The 25,448-nt window shown below is 37.1% G+C and overlaps 2 protein-coding genes across 11 annotated transcripts in view; one reads left to right on the top strand and one right to left on the bottom strand.

The window, feature by feature from the left end:
- Positions 1-1,504, bottom strand: part of nkain2 (sodium/potassium transporting ATPase interacting 2) — a gene marked incomplete at both ends in the record, with an annotated part of 163,560 nt that extends 162,056 nt beyond the window's left edge. For both annotated transcript variants that reach the window (XM_081378342.1, XM_081378343.1), the window contains one exon: positions 1,451-1,504. In XM_081378342.1, coding sequence (XP_081234468.1) covers positions 1,451-1,504 — 54 coding nt within the window. The remainder of the gene's footprint in view (positions 1-1,450) is intronic.
- A 16,802-nt stretch (positions 1,505-18,306) lies between these two features.
- Positions 18,307-25,448, top strand: part of trdn (triadin) — a 47,655-nt gene continuing 40,513 nt past the window's right edge. For 5 of the 9 annotated variants that reach the window (XM_081377800.1, XM_081377799.1, XM_081377796.1 and 2 more), the window contains exons 1-3: positions 18,383-18,717; positions 21,486-21,695; positions 22,569-22,607. In XM_081377800.1, coding sequence (XP_081233926.1) covers positions 18,702-18,717; positions 21,486-21,695; positions 22,569-22,607 — 265 coding nt within the window. In that variant the 5' untranslated portion in view covers positions 18,383-18,701. Of the gene's footprint in view, positions 18,718-21,485; positions 21,696-22,568; positions 22,608-25,448 lie in introns of all 9 variants that reach the window. The other 4 variants (XM_081377797.1, XM_081377794.1, XM_081377798.1 and 1 more) reach the window with 2 other exon arrangements.

The following is a 25,448-nucleotide window of genomic DNA, read 5'->3' as shown; positions in this document are numbered from 1 at the left end:
ATCCAAATGACTGCTGTGTTCCTTATTACATCTAAGAAGAGAACACCACAATCGCGTAGACGCCATTCTACTCCAGCATATCAACAATGGCGGACTACTATGACGGCTGTCACAGCTCACTCAGGGCGGGTCTTGTGTTGCAACACAGCTGTCAATCACAATCGCGGGAGGGGCGTACGATCTTATGACGTCACAATATCGAACGGCTTGATTTCAGAGATGGTCAAACATATAAGGAGATTAAAACAAAACCACTGGATGGATTTTAATCATGATAGGATGGTTGTGTACAGGCACTGCCAACAGACATTTCAGTGCAATCAACTTGTAAAAGTGCATGTACCATTATATGACCCCTTTAAAAGTAACTTGCTCGCCTATGACATCATCCAGCTCAAACTGTATGCTAATGACATCATCCCGCTCTAAGAGCGACTTCTGGTCATGAACACTGAGTAAGGTCTGATTAATAGACACCAGGTGGTGACATCAACCACTACAGCTGATTCTTCGGGTTAATGACCTGCGTGATACATTAACCTACAAACGTCCACTTGGATTAGTGTAGTCACGCTTGCCAGTTGTCATGTGATCTATCACGCACGTCTGATTCATCATCATGCCAGCTGGTTGGCATGCCGAGACTGTTGCTGCCCACTATCCATTACTGTAACTGAAAGAGTGATTCAAAAGGTGTGATAGAGATAGTCCGGGAAGAGTTTACTCGAGAAACTACTGTTGTTGTACAAACACCAGACTGAAATCATCTTTTTAAATAGGACTGGATTGGAAAACATTAAATGTAGAATTCTAACAGTTAAGCTCTGCAGAAGCAATCAGTAATCATTTTCTGCTTTAGTAGGTCAATGAGACTTGGCTTAGCATCTTAAACTTAAAACTCCTAATTGGCTGTCACGACCCGTGGTAGTGGGAAGATAAGCATAAATGATAGTGGCTCCAGGCTAATGACACAAGCCCTGCCTATATGAGCACCATCATCCCTCCGGTGTAATATAACGAGGCAGGGTTTCCACATATAGCCCTACATTATTTCCACTAAGATTACCCATGGCCACATACATCTTAGTGCCGTATCACTGACCACTTGTCAGGTGGACACTTGGGTTCTTGAGTTCTCAGTATTTGCACGATTACAAGTGACATCTCTATAAAATTACATGAAATAACAAAGCACTGTTCCAGTAACCAATTCAGATTAAAAACCATTCTGAAAGGTTGTAGGTTCAAACCCCTCTATGAACTTTTACCCTAGGTTAGTCCAATCAGACTGTTCTGAGTCACCAATTCACTTGTTTTAATTAGAAAGTGATGCTGTCATTTAGTAATTAGTAATGAAAGATCTTGGCTGGTAATCTGAAAGGTTGTGGGTTCGGATCCATAAACTATCACCATCACCTCAGGTAGAAATGACTTAAGCATTATCACTTACCAATTGCATGCCACATATAAACGCCAGCGTGCATCTACCACTGCAACAGCCCATCTTGCCCTCCTTCGAGTCCGTGTTTCCACGTGGGTCGCTGTAACTCCACAAAATGATGCCCAGGCAACGGGTTTAAATGGATCTTTCTTCACTCCAAACGCGATAGACGAATCAAATACGCCCTTCCGATGAAAGCATCCCAAGCACTCCACCGTGTAGGGAGAAGATGTGAAGAAAACTGCATGTGTTTGTTAGAAAAGTATAATTGAGGTGTAACGCAAAGTCAAAGAGACACGGACAACACTTCCCTAAGTTAGTGCAGAAATAGCGGTATCTCCAAATCCAGCACTGAAAGACATGTCAATGTGATCTTCCTAGGGTCCGTGTCTGAGAAACAAAGCCACCCAGTGTGGTTCACGCTCTCATTGCTCCTCCCTCGCGAGAAAGAAACCGAATTAACACGTTTTAAACAGCTATGACTCGTTTTCTTTCTCTGGAAGCCGCGACGCGCGTGTTTAGTTTTCCAGCAGGAAATCCACGGGAATGGTGATATGAGGACAATAATCCAAGCGCGCGTCCTGCAAGAGGCTTTCAGTGCAGCTCAAACGTATCTTCTCGGATCCCTCAACTACTATTGGTCCCTTCCAGTGTTAACTTGCTCAGTCCGGGTGTAGAGGAGGACAAAGAAGCGGCGCATCTTACACCATCTGACGCTCCAGATTGAATGAAGCGCACGCGGCGCTGTTCTCCGCGGGGATGCGACTCGGTTTGTTTCTCACGCAGCGGCTGGTGCTGATGCTGTACAGAGCTCAGATGAGGACCTGGACGTCCCTCAGTGCACCGGATGAGCTCTCTGCTCCCTCTCTCAGTGGGCGTCAGAGCAACGCGATATGGAAATAATGACTGTGTGGAGTTGGGGGTCACTCGGCAAGATGCAGATATATAACGGGCTCGGGCTGTAATTGCTTCAATAGCCCTCAGGAAATTCCAGGGCTGAATTTAAACGGCTCTCTCGGGTTTCAAAGTCTACAATGAAAAGACACGTTCTAGTTAGTAATACAACTATCTGTTTATTAATCTTCCATTACTGTTTCTGAACGGTTCTTTTGACGAGATAAAAAGTTTCTTTTCTACAATACCGTTTTTGCTGATTATGAAGGGATTTATGTTAGGAAAACGACTGTATCCTGCTTACATGGCTACTTACAAAATAACAATAATAATAAGGTAACTTTTTAGTTTAGGGCCCAATTCTCGCTGCTTGTTAGCATGCATATTTACTAGGATATTGGCTGTTTATTAGTACTAATAAAGCACATATTAATGCCTTTTTTATTATGCATGGCCATATTCTACATCCCTTAATCCTACCCAATAGCTAAAGGTTATTATCAAACACAGTCAAAGACATGAAAGTATACCATAGCTTTAATATTCCTGAATGCCGTAATTGAAGAATCAGAATCAGGGATCAAGTATTCATTAGAGCTGTGTGACAACATGCAATATATACTTTACATACTAATGTATGTACACACTCTAAGGAGCATAACTGTATCCTACTTTTTAATGCTGGTGCAATGCAATCCCAAACAGTCGACATAAACACAAACACAAGCCCACACCCACAAAAAAATACACACACAATCAGTCTCTCTATCAATGTTTATGACATGCTTTAATTTTCCCAGCAATCTTGAGTGGCAGTACCATGTATTTACATTCCGATTTCCGGAGGTAATGACTGCATGTGAAATTGCGGACCCCTCCTTCCTGTCATGCTTGTCCTCTCTGGTCCAGTTTAATCTCAGATTCATTTCACTTGTACCAGGCAAACCAACAGAATTACTGATACTGCATTTTGTTTGTGTGAATGTTCCATACATGACTAAGCATATCTGAGTTTCCAGCCATCACGTCTCTGCTCCTCGCATTTGCCAAGTTTAAACAATGTCCAAGCAAGCAAACTGTTATAAACCCGAGAATGTATTAGCACTTTTTTTTAACATGACATATATAAATAACCTAGTATTTTTTTGCATGCATTTGTTTCTTTGTTCCCTTAAAAGTCATTATAACTCTTTGAGACAAATCTTAGATTCAAAGATTTGAATTTATAACATTCACGTCACAAAATTATAATTATCCGCCTGAAAGTGTCACACTGCTTGTATCTGATAGCTTTCTCAAATCTTAATCTAGAATGGGCAAACCATTAAAGAATACGAAATGAAGGAGGACTGTCACATCTGTAGCAGCTGTATGGGGAGATATCGATCCTTTAAAAATTCATGAGCTACTGCAGAGCCCGTGACTTCTATCACTTTAAATTGGATACCAGACTGATGCACTTTCCTTCTTTGTGCTTTAGTGAGGTTGAACTTTGGGTTCTCCTAAATGTTTTATTTGATCTGCTCTTATTCAGTATGCCATCATAAGCTTTTCACCCAACTATAACAGTGAAAAATCTGGATATTATTCTTTCAAAGGTTCCTTTGCACCTTGAACACATTCTCATTGGCAGGCTGAGGATGTTAAAGCTGTATTTCTGAAATAACACAATGGCTATTTCACAGATTTATAAGACTGATATGACAGTCGCTGTGGCTTTGAATGCATTTATAGGCCGACTACACCACAAAACATGTCCCTAGTGTTATGCTAATATACTGTATAGCCTGTTTTCCAAAGCAGTTGTTCCACTGCATCTCATATCTAAATCTCTAGAAACTTTGTAGCAGTTTATATCGAAATATTATCAATTGCTCACAGAGATGGAATTCTTATAAAAGATTTGTGACATGTGAGCAGATGGTTGCCCTGCTAAATAGATGTTTTTCTGAGTCACAAAAGGTTCAGCTATAAGGGCTACATTATTTGCACTAATTAACACACACACACAAAACTGAATCTATTAACTATTAAAAACATTTCTGTTAATTGAAATAAAGCTGAAAAAATAAAATATTAATATTAATTGAAGACTTAAACAACTAAATTAACTATAAATTAAACCTAAATAGCAATATATAAAAAACATATGCACATAATGAAATTACTACAAATTAAATTAAAATGAAAACTTATAATATAAAATAAAAGCTAATTCATAATTTCAACAAAACTATAATAAAAGCTAAAATAACATACTGATTGCTTTGGATAATAGCATGTTTATAAAAAAAAGAAAAAAGAAAAAATATCTTCTGCCAGATCTCCCATAATTGCAACATTATGTATCTATTTGATCTATTTGTTGTTGTCGTTGTCCTTGTCCAAGAACACCCATTCTGCAGGCTTGTATATTAAGCGACTCTATTTGTCACACACCGCAACTATGTGTATGCGTGACTGCAGTGAGGTACAGTATATTAGATGTAATTGGTAATTAGTTCACAAAGCCAGTGTTAACAAACAGTAGCAGTCCTGCTTTACGCTACCTGTCGGTATGTCTTAATAAGTGTAACACTGAAAGCTGATTACATAAGCTCCAATAATGAGGTGTTCAATAACAGCCTACAGAAGGGCTGTTCAATTAATTTTTTAATAAGCCAATGATTGGCCCCTCTGGGTGTTTCAGTGCCCCCTTGTGGATGTGTGATAATATTTCAGCATGCTTTATTACCAACTGCATTAAATGCTGCCATCTATTATATGTCAGGGCTGTCAAATTTCTATATTATAATATAGTGTGTTGTTTAAAACAAGTGTGTTGATTATAATAGTTTGATTTTTTCTTACGTTAAGCTTAATGTGTCCCAACTGGGCCAAATCTGCAGGATTCCGCATACTCATTTCCTTTGTGAAATGTATGAAACATATGCAATTATCCAAATATGCATACAGTAAAGTTTGAAATAGCAATGCATCGAGCATAATTAAAAGTTATTTTCATAACATGCACAACAGATGTTCATGTTCACCACCCAAAAGGTATTGGCATCAGATAAAGACATCACACAATGTCTGCTGCTGTGTTAGGGAAAGCGCGGCTCTTTTGCAACTCTCTGCTAGTATTAATCATTTAAACCTGCATTCCAAACGACCATCAGATATTGATGATAATTTCCTGCCCCCAGCTTGTTTGTTGCTCTGTGACAGACTGTTTGATCAAAGTTTGCAAGTGATGCAAGTTGCTGTTTATATGAAGCAATCCACCGAGCACAACGGGAGGTGAATAACACTCAAAAGTTAGTGTTATTAAAAGTGTTAAAAGAATAGTTCACCCAAAAATTCTGTCATTGTTCTGAACCAGAACTGTAAGCTTTTTGTTTTTTTTTTCTATGCATTTTTCCGCATTTTTTCATAAAACAAAAGCTCAAAGTGACCACTGTCTACAAAAGGAAAACTCTCCTAAAGGTGGGCCATTTGAATTCCAAGCACAAAAGTTGATTGGACCACTTTTATGATTATTTTGGGGTGATTTTAACGGTGGCCGAGAGAGCTCAAAGCAACGCAAATGAAGAAAACACATGCAAATAGAAAAACACCCTCAAATTAAAGGCACAATATGTAACTTTTTTGCTTTAAAAATAGCAAAAATCACTATATCTATGTTATTTTTTTTTTTTTTTAGTTGTGTACTTACATTATCCCGACTGTTTCCAAAAACTTTCAAACCAGGAGAAATTTGTAATTTAATTCGAAGACACGGCACATTTCTTTATTTCCGTTTTGTCGCAGTCAATGGCGTCATATCCGCGTTGTCCCTGGTTTCCGCTCGTGCTGCCATAGCAACCAGAGCCGTCTGATAGTAAAGCGACAGACGTGGACAAATGTGTAGTTCGCAATGTCTATTTGCACGCTGTTGTTGTTGTTTCGTTCAAACATTATGGACCATGGCAAGCAGACTTTGGCTAAAAAAGGAGAACTAAAACGAGAATCAATATCAGCACGGTGTTTTCGAGATGCCAAGAGCTCCGATAGACAGTATATAATCGAGAGCTCCACGTCCGAGACTTCGACCGCTCCTACATGTACTTTATTAAACAGGTGAGCACATTTACATAAAACTAATCAATGTTATATAGTTCAACAATGATAAAATGTCAGAATATGAGCTGTATGTTATTCTAATGTTGATCTAGCTTACTGCTAGTCTCATACAGACTAACTCATACATTTCAACACATTCAAATGCAGTTTAGTGTAATAGTGTAATGTTAGACCAACTGAAACAGCGCTGCGTTACCTCACAAGTTTAATTTGTCTAATAAACTGACCTGTGAGTAGTGATTCTGCGTGTAGTTCGGTAGAATGAAATGTCCATATTCCTTTTATATCCGCGGGACTCGCGTCGCGTGTGGAGCTGATAGCTGTCTCTTAGCAGTCCCTAACTGCTTTATATCACAGTCATGATAAAAGCATCAATGTATTCAGTCATCCATAAACATTATTAGATCGGTCGGCTTGACGTTGACGACAAGATCCATAATTCTTAGCAAATGATGCGTCATCAATCTACGCCTTTGTTATTGTAAATAGGTTAGCGACCCCTAGTGGCGAAAAATGCCATACTGTCCGTTTAAGAAAACATCTTCATCAGTTTCACAACACACATGTGCTCCAAATACTCACAACAAATCAAAATACAGAAATGCACTGCAAAAGTTCACAACACAACCAAATACAGAAACGCGCTGCAAATAGCACAGACCACAACGGAAATGTTCCCAGAGGACCCCAATAAGTGACGAAGCCGGATGGGACATGCTTATTGCTAAGTCTACTTTTTATTTTATTTTTTACTTTTTTTTTTCTTGCAAAACATACAGAGATGGCAAGTTTATGACATACAACTTTGTATATACAAAATGTGAAGAGCTGAAAAATAAAAATAAAATAGAGAAAAGATAGAGAAAAAGAACATGAGGGTAATATATTAATCTGTACATCAGTAACACTGTACACATTTTTGTAACCTTATGTTTAAATAAGTTTAGGTAGGCTAAGAAATGTTAGGATCCAAAGATGAGACAGCAATTTTTAAAGTTGAGACACTCACACACAAATAAAGCATATTATAAAAACTTTTTGGGTAAAACATTTATTTATATGTATTTAACAGCAAAAATAAGACATTTCTGTCCTAAGAACAGCTATTCAGCTGGATGCTGATGCTAAACAGCATCAACGTGCTGCGTTGTCATGGGAACATCCCAGGTGAAAATAATGAGGAAATTACTCGAGTTGGCTGAATCCGAAATCGCCCCCTAAACCCTCATTCACGAATCCCTACGTTAGTCCAGTAATACAGTTCACTTGAAGGAGTGAATCGTATATCGACTGTACAAAGGTTCGTCATTTATTGGGTTCCTCTGAAAACATTTCCGCTGTGGTCTGTGCTATTTGCAGCGCGTTTCTGTATTTGGATGTGTTGTGAGTATTTGGAGCACACGAGTGTTGTAAAACTGATGAAGATGTTTTCTTAATTTGCGGTTGTTTTTTTTCTATTTGCATGTGTTTTCTTAAAGCTACACTGTGTAATTTTTTAAGTTGATTCTTAGCAAAAAACACTTTGTTCTTTCAAAATGATATGTGCTCATTAATGTATAATTACTTCTACCAACTAATCAAGTATTCTCGTAAGCGTAGAATCTGCCATTTAGAATACATACGCGCGAGTCGCTCGAATGGCGGCAGCCATGTTGCGCCTCCATCTTGAAAATACATTAGCCATAGAGGGACATACCTGGAAATTCAAGCATCGCCTTTCGCGTTTTGACACTCAGTGGCACCGTGACGAATGCGAGGGGGAGATTACTCGCGACTGCCGGTAAATTTTAAATAATACGGCCACCGTAGTAGTTACAACGCACTCGGAATGGGAGGGGCTAGAAAGTAATATTCCGTTGGTAGTTATAAACAATTTCACCGCTTAGATGGGAGAAAAGCAGCGCGTTGAGCTCTCCTGGCCACTGTAGTGATTTTTTTTAAATCCTTTTTGTATAATTTCATGGCAAGAGCCGCACTACAAAATGTGTTCAACTTCTGAGTTCCTTCAGGGAAAAGATAAAAACAAATACAGAATTTGGCTAAATATACTGTTAAAAAATGTTTAATTTAGGCCTACTTTGAAACTTTCACTCAGAAATTACATTTTAAGTTTAAATTTGACATTTTCTCTCAGAAATTGCTAGTATATTTCATAAACAACTACAAAGAAATAAAGTTATACATTGAATTAAACATACATTTTTTAAAGACTGAAATTGTACTTCTAAAATCTTCAAAAAAACGTTGTAATGACTACGGTGCTTTTGGACTGCTACGGAAGAGGATTAGGGCCGAGTAATACAATAAAAAAATGTAGAACTCGAGATTAAAGTCATTATAATGCAAGATTAAAATCACAGTTTTTTGAGAAAAAAACTTGAAATACAATGTTAAGAATAAAATCATAAAATTTTGATAATGAAGTCGTGTTTTGAGAAAAAAAAAAGTAAAAATAAAATGTCGAGAATAAACTCGTTATACTTTGGTAATAAACTTGTGTTTTGATAAAAAAAAAAAAGGCTGGTTTCACCTACGCGTGATTCATCGAGGTTTTGTGGTTTCCGAATACCATAAGAAACATTATCAATCTGGTTGATTATGTGTGGAATATTGACAAACGAGACACTTGAGAAGCAGTGGAGGAACTACACTTTTATGTATGTGGTAGCCATGGCCATTTAGGGTCCATAATAGAACATGAAAGAATATCATGTGTAATACTTATTTGTTTTCATTGTTTCGACTGTAAAATTGTATTGTAATAAATAAGCTACCAAAATTGTAGATACCAGTGACATTTCACAATTCTCAATTCCAACTAACTTATACCCCAGCAAAGTCTTACTAATATAAATTCAAAACAGTCAGTAATAAATAAGAACAGTGCTAAGAATTAAGTGCTTGGAGTTTTTCAGGTCTAACAGTAATTCAGGTACAGAAATTGTATAATCAAACGTAAAATAACATTGAATAATCTTCACTGTATAAATTAAATATGGATCAATTCTTGCTAAAGCTACAAAAGTTATTCAGTCAAGATCAGTAAGTGATTTTGTTTCTTTTGTTCTTTGATTAACTTTAATGACAAACAATCATCAATAGTCATCAATCAAGGTATATTAAGTCTAAATTCAATTGCTACTTGCTCAGAAAGTGTGTTGATGGATAGCTGAAACACATGCTAGATGCTAATGAATGTATGTAAATGTCAAGATTTACCGACATTGATCTCAAAATCTTAAAAACATAAAACACAAGTTTATGAGTTCTCAAAACATGACGACTTCATTCTCCAAATGTAATGAGTTTATTCTCATTGCACCCGATTTCATCAGACCTGCATGTTTCATATTAAATTGTAATAAATTAAATTGTATTTCAACTTTTTTTCCTCGGAATTCTGTGAGTTTAAGCTGGCATTATAACCATCTCGAGATGGTTTTATTTTTTTATTGCTTGGCCCTAATCCTCTTCCGTAAATGACAGAAATGTCATATTTAGGAGATTTATTTATTTAACAGTCGAGCTGTGAGTCTAAACAACCATAGAGTGGTTCACTCAGTTTACTGCTCATATTTGCAAACACAGCTGACCCATCAGCCAAGACATAACACATTACCACCGAATGAGACCGTTTTCACAACCTCTGCAATTATCCTACACGTTTAAAGTGTACATTTACAGCCTAGTGTTTCAGCGCATTTTCTATCCCGAGGCATCCACGTCTGCTTCTATCGATAGGTGCCAGCAAGCTCTGCTAGCTGCCGGTGAACTTGAGAGAGAGATTGGTTGAACTTTCATTGTGACACTCTTAGTGGCGCCTTTTAGCGGAGTGCTTTGAAAATGAATGAATGCAGGAGAGCGTCTGCAATGCAGTGCTTTTAATTGATGGTACGGTCTCTGAACAAAGAAAGTGTGGTAGGTATGCGGCTCCATTCAGGTGTCCGGCGTACTTTGCTTGAATGGGAATCAGTGATGCATTGGGCTGCCCATCTCAGCACTTTAATATGGGATGTTGCAGACCTGTCAACTCTAATTACACTTGAACACATCCAACGGTATTGGGCTGCATTCAATTCTGAGGGATATATTGCCATAGAGCATGTCGCGTGGCCAAATCTTTATACAACTCAAATCATATTGTGGACTTTACAATGATGGAACACTTGCAATTTAGCCAGCAGGAGCAATCCCAGATGAGTCACTATCAATATCCGGCTAGCTTTTAGGATGGGTTTTTATGGATTGGTGCCGTGGACGAGACCAGCATAACTAGGGTTACCGGGAGAAAAGCAACATTTTTTTGTACTTTCTTATATTAAAATGGTTCTTTTCTATATTGTCGAGTTCACACGCATAGGTTTAGTTACCTATGATCATGCGCGTGAACTCGACAATCGATTACTGTGGACTTCGACCGAAAAACAGGAAGAAAATACAGGTATGTGCGCTGGCTGAAATAACATCATTTTTATTAATATCTTTCACATCTACTGCAGTCAGATTCACCCGCGTTCACTCTGAAGGAATCACTCACATTTTCTGTGCACTTGTAATGACACATCAAGGATGTTAAGAGGCTAAAAGCAGGTTTAAAACTTGCCCCATTGAAGTCAACAGGGTGCAAATTTTAAAAAGAGGATAACACGGTGTAGGCAACACCGATTTTTGTCGTTGTTCTCTGTATTGACAGCACTCCAAATTTACACAAAAATGAGCTCAATGTTAAAATTGACCGGAGTTCTCCTTTAATGTAAATAAAACCAAAGAAATGATTTTTGACCCTAGGGAGATCACAGCACACTTGAAGGTGTACTCGTTGAGCAGGTAACAACATATAAGTATTTAGGTATACAATTGGATTGTCAGTTGCAGTGGTCCCATCAAGTGTATGTTTGCTCAAAGATATGTCAGCGTCTATATTTCTTAAGACGACTTAGAGTTCATGGAGTGGACAAGGATATCATGTTACTGTTTTACAAGGCAGCCATTGAATCTATTGTTCGGTATGGTATTGTGGCTTGGTTTGGTAACCTGTCCGTTAAATTAAAATCACGTTTCCAAAAATTTATAAAAAGGGCTGGGAAAATAATTGGCCAAATGCCACCTACTACTCTTCAGGAGCTTTTCGAGGAGGCGGTGAGGAAACAGGGTTTCAAAATCTCCAACGACCCAAAGCACGTCCTGTTTAGTGAGTATGAGCTGATGCCTTCAGGCAGAAGGTACAGGTTACCAAACTGCAAGCTTGACTGGTATAAATTCTCATTTGTGCAGCTTTCAATCCAATTAATGAATAATAACAGATAAGGTGTGTGTGTGTGTGTGTGTGTGTGTGTGTGTGTGTGTGTGTGTGTGTGTGTTAGCTGCAGTGATGTATGTGTGACAAATACTACTAAATAAGATACTACTAAATTTCTTCTGTTTTCTGTGAATGTGAGGAAAGTTATGGGGGGTACTGTGTGTGGTTGTTGGATGTTAATTGAAGTTCTGGATGGGATAATTGTGAGCATGTTTTCGAATTTCTCCAATAGGAGACAATAAAGGCTTATCTTATCTTATCTTATCTTATCTTATCTTATCTTATCTTATCTTATCTTATCTTATCTTATCTTATCTTATCTTATCTTATCTTATCTTATCTTATCTTATCTTATCTTATTCATTAAAAAAGTCCAAAGCTCCATTTAAAATTTTCATAACATATTTCATTTTGAATTTTACTTTTAAATCTAATACACACAAAAATATAAATTCATAAAGGCCTCTATTTTGTTCACGTCAACTACTGTACTGTATGTTAATATTCAAGAAACAAATTCACTGTAATTTATTTTTAAAGGTCAAAAACATTACAAGGAGACAGTAAAGCTTATCCCACTGTGTTGAAGAAATAACTTACCCCAAAAAGTGACAAATTAAAAGTCATCATTTACTCGCCTCATGTCGTTCCAAAACATTCGTGCAGGTTTTTTTTTTTTTTTCGGTGGAACACAAGTAGAAATTTCTAAGTGTTCACATAACTCTTTCCAACATTTCAAAATGACCATGTCAGTCTCTGAAAAACACAAAAAGTAGGCTACCATAAATGTAGGAAGCCCAGATAACATATATTTTGAGATATATATGCCAATTTTGAATGAGTTGTTAAAACAGTGTTCTCTGATTAATGAGTACAATTTTGATCCACAACAAATTACACACAAACATGAATTTTAAATTCATTGTGTGCTTTTAAAATGTCAGTTGTTTGTATGTTGCTACATTCCACATTATTGTGGTAGGATATTTGTAGTCCTAGTCAGTAAGGAAAGAAGAGTCCTTGCTCAGCAAGGATGCATTTATTTAATCAAAAATACAGTAAAAACTGCAATATTGTGAAACATCGCCAATTAAAATTAACTGTTCTCTTTTTAATATATTTTAAGATTTAATTTATTTCTGTGATGGCAAAGCTGTGTCACATGGTCCTTCAGAAATCCTTCTAATATGCTGAGTTGTTGCTCAAGAAACATTTCTTATTATAATGTTCACTAAAAAAAAAGAAGTTATTTTTACCCAAATATTTTTTAAGTAACTCACATATATTTCTTTTACCACCAAAACACTATTGTATTGCGTTTAATTAACTTAACCTGTATAATTTTCCACTATACTTAATTATCAATCGGTAAACTAATGTAAAGGGTTTATTTCGCGATTCAAAAAAACGGATGTGACGATTTCCAACGTACTGGAGAAGTCGGTAAGGTGCATGGCGTCAGAGCTAGAAGTATCAGCCAGGTAAGAAAATATGAAGTTAATCTAAAGGCAAAGTCTTTCATTTCTGTTAGTATTTCGGAAAGTTCTGGGATGCTTTTAAGAAAACAGTTGTGCTGCTTAACATCTTTATAGAAACCATGATTATTTTTTGTTCAGGATTCTCTTGTAAAATTATAAATGTATTTACTTTTACATGCAGCCTTTCTGAATGAAATTAACTTTTGAATGGTAGCATCTGTTTTTGATAGCAATGGCTTTAAAATTAACAATGTATGAGGAATGACTTGGTGTAACATATTGTTATAAAACATAATGTGAATTTCCAAGTAATGTTAACCACACACAGACCTTATTTAACTTGAAAACTAGCTAAAGCTAAAACCCATTCAAAATCTAGAACTGTTGTGGGAAAAAAAAAGAGATCCTTATTTGTACATCACATTAATATGAATTATATGATCGCATAAATACCCGCCATTAAACGCAAAGCTTAGTTTGCTGTGTGTTACTCATATTCTCCCTTGTTTATGGCTTTGTTGTTGCTACAGCAAGCATCCAGATGGCCGGTTGGAAGTGACAAGACTAAATTATGATTGGGTTTGGCATGGCATAACAGGGGTTTGATGCACTCATAACATCCATAACACCCCTCCCATGTGAAACACAATGACAGAACCCATTAGGCCTATTTTTTTTCTTCTTTTTTTTCTCCCCAAATTCCTGTTCTCCAAAATCATTTGAATCAGGGCCTGACCTCTCCTCCCATTATGGCCATTTAGCGCTGCTTGCTATTGCACTCCAGGCAGACTGTCTTTAAGTATTAATGACTTCATCAGCAGTTCTTTTAAATTACCCATTAAGATGCAGTTTTGTCCAATCCTTTACTGCTGGGTCTGCTTCCTCTCACCAACAGCTACAGATCTCTTCATATGAGGAGGAACAAAACCTTACGTCTATTAGGGAGACGAACGCTTCTTTAAGTCTGTGCCTGTGCTGACGGATTATTTCCCAATGAAGCGGCCCAAATGTCTATCATGCCAGGTTAGTAATGCTAGTTTTACTGTACCTTAAATAAGACTAAATGATTTGGAGATCATTGTCAGAGAGTTGTTTCATCTCACATTAGTTAACTGTAAAATCATTGGGTGTCAGACAGGAAATGCTATAAAAGCGAATGTTTTGGTTTTATAGATAAGTTTATGCATCACATTTTCGCTCCGCAACCTGCTGGTTTATTGCTTTCCTTTTTCCAGAACCCACATCTGTATGGCTCACAAAAAGTCATTTCTTTTTCTAAATTAGTTTTTTAAATCATTCACGGTGTGAAAGAATTTCTCTACTTTGCATTATTTTTCATCATTATAGGCTCATCGGCTCTATATTTCTTCCTTTTTTTGTTGCTTCCTTTTTGTCTTTTATTTCACAGACAGTGAAATGTGAAATAAATAAAAAAAGACTGAGATGATATAAGAAAAAATCTGCATTATCTTTCATAAAGCTTTTTGAAAAAACATTTTGGCCTAGTCAGTAAGAGACCAGAAAAATAAATGTATATTTATCTACTGAAATATTCTTAGTAAACTTTTCCTTTTTTATTTTTTATTTTTTATTTTCAAATTTAAAATTACACTAGCAAATTACTACAACATACGCTGTGGCACTGGCTCAACCAATGGTGTGTGAGTTTGGGTGCGAGACTAACAGCAATGGGTGGGTGTGTTCTGTAATATATATTTGTATGCAAGTCACCTTTATTTATATAGCGCTTTTTACAATGCAGATTGTTTCAAAGCAGCTTTACATTGATAACAGGAAACTAATGCTAAGTTTGTTTTGGCTGTACAGTGTTCAGTATTGATTCATCTCTGTTGTAAAAAAAGTTATTAATTTAGGTCATTTATCTATTCAGAGGCTCTGGAGAAAACAGTGATTTCATTGTCCAGCTCAGTTTAGTTCTGTAATACAATGGTGTCAATGCAGGCAGTTCAGTAATATTGTTGAAAATTAAGTGTCCCCAACTAAGCAAGCCAGAGACGGCTTGCTTAGTTGGCAAGAAGAGGAAAAAAAAAAACTTGGGAGAAACCAGGCTCAGTCGGGGTGGGGGGGTGGGGCAGTAAACAAACAGTGTATGATTATGACTCAGGCTGCATTACAGGTCAGAAGTCAGATTGAATCGGAACATTCAAAATATTTATCCAGTTCCCTCTGCAATATACACAGCACGAAACAGACAGATCAAATGTTCGATTGCGCGAGTTGGTCTTTTTTCAAAAACATACAACACAGCCAGTGTAGTCTCATGGGTTGGTTCTTTTTAGTGAATCAAAAACATAGCCTACAGCAAAACTTTTCCCCGAATATTTATTCCTTACAAAAACAAAAATAATAGTTAATGAAATGGTTAAGAAACCGGAATCATTAAGAGGAATCATAACCAAAACCATTAAATTATTCCCAATTCCCATCCCTAAAATCTAAAAACTGAACCTTGATTTGTTTAAGGGTTTCTGTATCTGCTCTTAATAATATATTGGTTGCTTTGCTTATTTAATGCAATAAATAGTTATGTAGCTTCCACTTTTAGCGTGACGTTCAGTGCACCGCTGATGGAATTGTCTGCAAAACACAATGCTTTTTTTTCTCGCCTTTGCACCATTAGATGGAGATAAAGATAGTTTATTCAGACCCTTGGCAAAGTCTTGTCTCATTTCAAGGACTTGAGAAGCTATTCAGGGAGGCAGCATTTAGATGTAAATCTGGATGATATAAAACCCCGCTATTGTGAGATAAGGAGGTCACAGATGTCATCACAGTGTCTTTTATGTGATAGCTGTTCAGAGACGACGAGCTAGGATTGAACCCTGAGGTGACATGGTGGTGCACTAAACAGGACAGAATGTGTCTGCGTCAACCTTCTCCCAGCGTGGGCTCCGCACGCGCACACAAACACACACGCGCGTACAGAAAAACACCCATGATTCGCATCACAATGCCAGTCATTTTTCCTCCTCATTGCACCCGATTTCATCAGACCTGCATGTTTCATATTGACCTGCAAAAGGGTTTAGAAGGGATGAGAATAAAGATGCAAGATTGTACTCCAGCACAGGGGTATTCCACTAAAATAAAAAATAAAAAAGGTGTAATAATTCAACTTGATCTCATGGCAATTCATACAAATTTTACGAGGTGGCTGATTCATACGAATTCATACGACCTCACTTGTACGAATTTTTGCTAAATCGCACATATTTTAGGAGTTCCTATGAATGACCTACCTCTGACCCCGTAAGAATTCGTATGAATGACCTACCTCTGACCCCGCCCCTAAACCTACCCATCACTGGGCTTTAGACAAATCGTATGAATTCGTTTGAGTGAGGTTGTACGAATTTGTTCGAATTAGACACCTTTTACTCACTCATACGAATTGATCGTGAGATAACATTGAATAATTTACACTTTTCGTGGTATAAGTATAAGGGATAATGTACATCCAGCCTGTTGTTATCTCAGAATAAACCCCCCACAGGGTGATGAGGATGATCTTGCATCAGCCTGAAGGGGGTTTATTCTGAGATAACAACCGGCTGGATGTACATTATCCCGCTTATTACATGGCTACTTGCCACACAAGTAAATAATTAGACACAAAATTTTGATCTGAGTTTAAATATTTTATAAGGTTTTTAAACGCAAAGTTGAGAGAGCAGTTGCTAGCGCGGCAAGTTCAAACTAGACGGACATTTAAGAGATATGTATACAGTCATACCACTTATAACACAGCATTTCGCCAGATAAATAATTATGGAGATAGGAGATATTGATTTCAGATTAAACTGTTTTAAAACTGTTTGTATCTTATAATCCAATAGTGTACAAAACAATAGTCACAAAATGGCAGCTGCTGCGTTTGAATGAAACAAGAGAGAGTGAGTCCACCATACTGGATGGCATAATTAAAAAACTGCACACAAAATATTGATTTGACTGAGTTTTAATATTTCATTAGCTCACCAAATGCAAAACTTCCACAAAGAAAATCCTTTCCTTGCAAGCAAATAGCGCTGCTGACTTCAGTAACCCGGCCTGTGAAAAAAAAAAAACGAGCCTGTGTTATCTTTTTTCAGTGGTTGTTATCTGGGAATAACATACCGCTGTATGGCACGATTGACCAATCAGAATCAAGTATTCCACAGAGCCGTGTAATAATGTTATATAAAGGTGAACACCTCTAGCATCACCAAACAGAATAGCAAAAATCATTTATAAATCATAAAAATAATTGCTATTTATTATGATATTTTGTACTTAGCTAGCAGTTAATTAGTTAGTTAGTCCCTGCCCCAAAATGGTATTTTAATTGTGAAAAAATACAACAAATTCCTCAAAATTGCACCCAAACTTAGCTTTAAAAATTTAAGAATTTAACAAAAAATTGAGTTATGTAGCTTTTAGTCTACATGTATTAGCTTTGATGTCATCTAAATACTAGAATACTCCAATAAGTTGACTAAACAGTCTTTTAGCAGCTAGATATACATTTTTCTGCAAAAACAATAGCAAATACCTCAACACAAGAAAGAAAACTGTGCTCATTAAGCAATTTTATACAATCTTTTAACATGGAAAGCGTGGTTATATTCTGACATCTCATGCTTTTCCCTATGCCCTGTAATTCAGGGAAGGTAGAGCTGAAATAATAAAATGCAATTTGCTCTTTAAAGGTCAACTTTCTAAATGTTCCATTTGCACAGTTTATGAAAAAGGTTTTGCTTGATTTGCATGAATATTTAACAAGCCACCGTAAACAGCTTACAGACTCAGTTTCTTAAATGCATCCATTTACAATACTTATGTACCTCAATCTTAGCCACATTAAAGAGATCTCTATGCAGCACATCATGCTTTTAATGTATAATATGAAATCGTTAACTATGCAAATGAGCAGAAAATGGTGCTAAAATGGATCAAAATATACTTTTCAGAGGTGTGTTGTGTGTATGCGTGTGTGGTTGCCTTCCGCACTCTCACTCGATGACAGCCTGGCTCCTCTTCGGGGGTAACACCCCTGGCCTAAAAAGGCAAAACATAATGCCGTTGCTGCCGGGGACTCTAAGAATAAACCACACAGTCCAGTCACAGATAAGGTTACCTTGAAACCCGTCCTCCCTTCTCTCCCGTGTTTCCTGACCCACACACATCATGGGTTGGTAACAAACATAAGGACAACCTAGGGCTTGATTTGCTCTTTTGACAGCATAGTCTTGTTTTTTCCCTTCCTGCTGGTACTTGGTACCAGTTGGAAGTGCATAGTTTTTTTTTTCCTGTCACTTTAAGCAACAGGTGCCTTTTGGCTTCCTTGTAGGGGGCCCTGGCACAAATCCAAGTTTTATCGGAACTCCAACAGGAAAGGCACTGAGAGACATTGTGGTGCTTTTGATCGGAAAACTATTCTGGACTGGGGAATTGACTCTTGAGATTGTGTTCAGCCTGTTAGTGCATGAGAGAGATGGAAGGTACTGTCAATTTCATTTTCCAGTAACATTTCTGTGCATTTAACAATAAGAAGGAGGAAGTCAAGTAAACGTTACTGTGCTGCATGTGACAAACTGCTACTAACAGTATACAGTCAAGTACCTCAAGTTAACTTAGTCTCTTAGTCAAGTTAACCGTCTTTTAGATGGCAGCCATCTGCTTTGAAGGGGAATTTTGTAGCCGAAAGCTGCTAAAAATACACCATATCATATGGCTCTATGGGAATCTGTACTCCTTTGAAGCAGGCCTGTGATCTTAGCACAGCTTTTTTAAGGTTTTAAGGCAGTCATCAACTAAAATAATCAGCTAGAGAGAAAATATATTTAAAGGAATTGTTCACCTATGATAATTAATTTACATTACAAATGATTAATGAACTCGTTTAACCTTCTGTTCCTAACCCATATGATTTTCTGTTTTCTATGGCACACAAAAGGAGAAATGTTTAAGACTGAAGCTTCAAAAAGGACACAAATGCACCATAAAAGTGTTCCATGCATATATAACAGGACTTCTGAATTCGCTCCAACCAGTTTATTAAGTCAGTGAGTTCGATTGAAGAATCAGACTTGTTCACTTCATGAATAAATCACTCACTGAAAAGCTTTGACACAAAGGACTGATTCATTTACAAACAGTCAATCGCGGCTTCTCATAAGAACAGCAGATATCATGATTATCAGTGAATATCAAGTTTCACAGTTATCTTATGACTTTTAAAGACTTGAAATTACAATAAGTCATGTGGACCACTTGTATGGCTCCGGAAAAGTTTAAGTCCCCATTGAAAGCTTAAGGTTTCAGTGTCTCTCAGTATATTTTCTTTGATTAGTTGATGTCATTTAGATTTAGAAGTGTTTTCTCAACACACTTAAATCCTGTCAGCTTCCAAACACACACAAAAAGAAACCTATTCAAAAAGTTTGAAACCTTTTTGAAGTCACTATTAGTGACTTGAGAAAAAAACTATTATTGACGTCAAGGGCCTGCATAAATGAGCCCCAGTCTTGCGTGAAATGGCTTAGTGTGGCAAAGACTTAAAAGTAAATTTGATATACTTATTAAACTGTGAAATGTCTCCCAGATCAGCATGAATAAATCACATTTAGAGTGACACTTGAGGGAATAGCTGTGCAGTGTTTTTTATCCTGACTTCATTGTCTCAACAGCTTTCATTTACTAACCTGGGATTAGTTGCCATGGATATCTGAGGAGGACAAGGTTTTATATTAAAATAAACAATGCAAAAAGGGCTATTTCTTTCCGCCACTGTTTGGTTTACAGCGCGGTGAGTTTTGAAGTGGCATTTGTGCACCGTGTTGCCATGGAAGATTTATCCTAAGCCTTTGGTGTACACAATCTGCAATCTTATGTTTCTGTACAATCAGATACTGAAGCTTGGAGACAATCTGCAGGGGCAAAATCATGATAACATACAGAAAGATGCACCAAAACTCCAAACTAGCTAAGCATAGGGTGTCTACAGAAAGCTTCTTGAGTCAGCATTTGGATGGGATGTCTAATCCTAAGTTTGACCACTGGGACCGATGTGAAGAGATGCAACAGGTGGTCTTAGTGGACACTTTCAGCGTGTGACATCTGTATCAGACCCCCACATGCATAGACATGTCATTATGTGCAAGCCAAGAGTAGAGATAGCAGAAAACACTGCTTGTGTGAGCAACAGGACCAACATAAACAAGGACCACAAACCCGATCTTGGCTCAGATTCACAATGGATCATCCACAAATACATTTCTGTAAACACAATCACAACTGGTTGTGCAAGAATCAATCATTACTATGACTTAAGTCAACAAAATTGGCAAAGATCAATAAAGGGGTCTTGTAAACGCAGCAGCGTATAAAAAGGTTACATGTGGCGTATGTTTAGACTCTCTGTGCAGCAATTCAGACTGAGCTGCCGCAAGAATTTATATCCATTTAGAAAAGAGGCTTTTAAGGGGGCTCCAGCCAACAGATGACACAGCGCCAGCATTCCTCATGCGGCCTTGGAGATGTTTTAACGATGAAACATTGCCATTGCAGATTTGTGCACTATCTAAAGACAGCAACTTCAATTCAATCTCTCTCCCAGGCAATGAATTGATAAAGACAAAAAGCAAACATTCATCTGCTGTCTAGCTGTCTTTGTTTTTATAACTCGTCTCTTACATCCTGTCTACACTGAGTTTTATTAACAACTTTCATCCAGCATATACGATATAGTTTATACGATATTCCAAAAGTAAAATATATATACTGTATATCAAAAGAAAATGGGTTTTTGTCCATATTATGAAAGTCAATGAGAAAGTCAAGTTCCAAACAGGACAACTATATGAAATTAATCTTTGTATATTGTAGGTCTTCTGTTCTTCCAACAAAGTGATTGTCACTTCAGATCAATACCTTTCAAATCAAGGCAAAAATTGATACACTCATGAAGGAAAGGAAAACTCTTTTTTTATCTTTGGCTCAACTCTTCCTTTAAATTTCATGGTAGCTAGCTGGTTTGATATTGTTCCAGTGTGATCAACCAGCTCTACCCATCATGGACTCCAAAACAACCAAGATGTCAATCCCCCCAGTGACTACTATAAAAACAGGACCTTATTTTTGCTATAAATGACCAGCTCGAACCAGTTTGAAACCATTTAGAATGTTTTTTTTTATGGGTTAAGCTGTTTTGTACAGCAAAGATCTTGTTTGCACTTATACATTTCTAAAGCTCTATCTGTCCCTACAGCGCGGTCCTCCACCACCACGACTACCATAGTCGAGACCAAAAATGACGTGAGTGCACATCCAGTACGTTCGTCCAAGCGCACCATGACCGATGACCTGTACAGCACGTTCAGCTCACCCATGGCCTGGATCCTCGTGCTGGCTCTCGTCATAACATGGTCAGCCGTGGCCATCATCATGTTTGACCTGCTCGACACCAAGGATCTTGAAGGTAGGTCTATCTCTCTTATCTTTGTCTAATTCCCTTCGATGGAGAGTTATTTTGGTACAGTTGTCCTGAAGGGTAGGTTGGGCGCAGCAGTCGATTATTACGTAGGCTATCTGATTGGGGGCTTTATAACAGCACATTCACTTTAACTCTTGGTAAAAACAGGACCCAGATGAAGCGTAATTGGGTGCTTGGATGAGCTTTTACAATGTGATAAAGCTCAGAGCTTGTTTTCTGGCTGGAAGTTTATCAGCAGTGCCACAGGGCAAACTTGTGATGCTTCTAAGAGCGGGAGGGAGGGATATTGACTGGATCCTGATAGCATTGACAGTGACAAAGATAGATAGGGTGTCCCGTTGGCGGGCTGCTATCAGCCACCGCTGCATTCATGCAGAGTGCTGAAAAAGTCCTTGTAGGACACCGTTTTACCTTGTATTACCACCTGATGATACATTAGAGTCCATTGTTGATGCAAGGAAGATGATAGAATGGTTGTTTTTGGTGCTGAATTGCTTGAAGTTGCAGTCATTTGTTTCTCAGTGTGATTCAGTAATTCCATAATGACAATTTTGAACTCCTTAAACTGTTTGAAAAAATTGTCATTGTTTAGAAGGATTTATCACTGTCATTGAGATCACATCACAACTCATTCACAATTCATTCCATCAAAAGCTCTAGTACACAAACACATTAACCCATTTTTGAAAGTATTTCAAAATGGAAACATTAGACTTTCATTTCATGTAGTTCACTACATGAAACACACCACCCCACATAGTAGGTGTCACATTTACATTTAATTATTTCTAATAAGTTTCCCTCCTTTTTCCACCCTGTCCATCATCATGTGTCATCCTGTTGCCATCCAATAAAAAGCCCATACATTATACTGTGACGACCCCTGTTTACCACCTGGTAAAGACTCTCTGCCTGCAGTTCAGTGCTAATGCCTGTTTGTGTGTGTGCGTGTGTTTTTCCTGCATGCAAACAGGGAGCAACTGTCACTATCATCTCAAACATTCATTCAGACATGCAAATATACTGAACCATTTAATATGCCTGTCATGAACACGACATCACTTCCTCTAGACTGTCATGCATTCCATTCAGAGTGACACTCCACCTTTGATTTTATCGTAATGACAAAGTGAATTGTGGAGCTAAGTTCACTTTGAAAGCAGATCGCATAATGCTTTATGGTAATAAAAAAAAAGTGATTGCTTCAGATTTTAGACACCTGATCAAATTTTACATTCGTTTCAATCACCTCCAGAAAAAGCCAATCTCCTTTGGAGTGCTTGTATTATAAAATGTACAACTGCGTTATTAATATTTCTCCATGCACTGCAAAGAAGCATGTTTATCTTGCTTTCCATTAGTATATAAATAATTGATCTAAAACGAGATCAATTTACTTTACGCAACATTGCATAATGTATCTTGAATTTTTCTAAACCACTGGCAAAGAGTTTGTTCTCCTCTCATGGGATATAAATAAAAATATGAGAAATAATATAAGATGTATTATTTTTTTAAATCTCAATACTAAATTCTGCTTCAAGTATAATTTTCTCATTTTAATATTTAGATATTTAAATGAAAAATACAACTTTTTCCTTTAAGGAAAATAATTAAAGTAAAAGATTATTAACAGTGTGGAAAAATAAAAAGGTGTTGTGTCACCAGAATGTAAGTGTTCGTCTTTCATAATGCATAAAATAATGGTTTATTTTGGTCTTAAAATGAAACACATTTGCTTTGCAAAATAACACATTTGCTGTACATTTATTTCAATGTGAAACTAATTTAAGCTCAAGAGACAAATAAAAGCTTCTCTATTGTGATTTAGATTTAAATTCAGACCTGATATCTTGGTATGGGCTTGATATATAGGCCATAATACAGTATGGCATCATCAAAAAGCTTGCGGAACTGATTTTCAGCAAAAATATATTAAACTTTTTCATTCAAACAGCAAACTGTATATTTTTTGTGAGACTTTAAACCATAATTTTATTCGAGCCAGCATGACATCAATAAGCTTTGTGCCAATTGCTCCCTTCCACCCTGTGATGATATCCAACATTCATGAGTTGACGTCTACTTTGCGATATTGCTTTCAATAAGCCTCAAATTATTCAATCAATTAATTTTATTCTAACATCGATAACTATGCTTTGAAAGCACTGTAGCTTGACTTCGTTTATTAACTGTGTGGTATTGAACGGCAACTCCTCCTTGCCATGCAGAATGATTTGATTCTTCTTTTCATTAAATGCATTGAGCAAAACAATGATATTTTACCTGTAGAATATTAATGCAGTATTCTATGTTGCAGATTTCTCACGTTCTTTACAGGAGAAGGAATATATACTTTAATTTCCCTCTCAATGCACAGCTAAGCCTGGAGAAATGGCCTCGTAGGCTACGCGATGCGGAATCACGGGGAGGAAGTTGGCACTTTGGCCCATCTTAACACAGCCTTGCATTTACAGAGTCTTTACCATTTGACTTCAGGTGGTCTATAACGGTGGTTCTCAACTGGTTTTGCTTATGAACCCAGTTTTTTGCAATGAACAGTCCAAAACAGTACTAAAACTGTCTATCCTACAAAACTAAACAGAAATATCCATAACAAAAAAGTTAACTAATATAATTATTTTACCTTGTGTGGCTAAATTTCAATGGGTTTTTGAGAATGAAGGGATGTTATGCAACCTTTCCATGTTGCCATCCATCTTTGTTTTGCTAGCAAGTCCCACCAGTTGAGAGCCACTGTTCTACAAAACAATAAAGAGAACATGTGTTTCCACCAATTACATTGAATGGCAAGAGTATTGTGATGACAATAAAGTTTTTTTTTTATAGGTATAAGATATATCAGAACTAATCTGCCACTGCCTCAGATGGCAGGATTATGTCACATGTACAAAAATCAACACTTTGTGTAAACATACACATATGATTGGTAACACACTGTAATTCCCTTTACTGTTGGTGAGCTGTGGTCATGAAAAGAAGATTAGAGCGCAGAGGACTGTGCAATGAAATTGAAGGGTGAGGCTCTGCTTACTTTCAAGACAGGATTCAAAGACCGTGTTCCCCAGTGCCATGACTGAGATTCTCTGTTGGGAATGATCCCTCTCATGCCTGAGTTTCTAAGATGTGGAATAGTGTCCTCTTTTTGCCCTGGAGCCTCAGTCACATGACTGGTCTATGCAACAGTATAAGTCTAAGAACAACATATAGGTGGTGCACATACTCACTTTCTAAGAAACTGCATCAGAGCTCCTCAGAACATAGATACAATTAAATTAAAAGTACACAATATTGGTCAAACTAATGTTTGTCTATTATAGCACTTGTAATTGGCTGTGATTATGCCAAGTAGGGCATGTTCCTTGATCATATTTCATATTTGGTCACAGAGCAACAATCAACCTACCATTTCCATTTTCCATACAGGAACATGTCCTACTTGGCCATGTCACCATATCATAACCATGAAAAACTGCAGAGCAAGATTTGCAAATATGCAGAATAATGTCATGTACAATGAGAAAATAAATTCAATTTTCCACCAAATGAAAAAAAAAAAAAAAAAGTTCTTGTTCAGTATTTTTTCCAATCTTGTTTCCCAATATTTTTTAAACCCAATCGGATAAATATTATTTTTCAGTATTTTTTCTGCATATCTTCTTGCCAATGGGATAGGGACAGTGAAAGTAATTTGATAAATATTCATTGGAAGAAGAA

The sequence above is a fragment of the Scardinius erythrophthalmus genome, assembly GCF_964197995.2.
Source record: "Scardinius erythrophthalmus genome assembly, chromosome: 11".
NCBI classification, from domain to species: domain Eukaryota; kingdom Metazoa; phylum Chordata; class Actinopteri; order Cypriniformes; family Leuciscidae; genus Scardinius; species Scardinius erythrophthalmus.
Note: the sequence above shows the minus strand (reverse complement) of the source record. Positions and strands in the feature narration are given on the sequence as shown.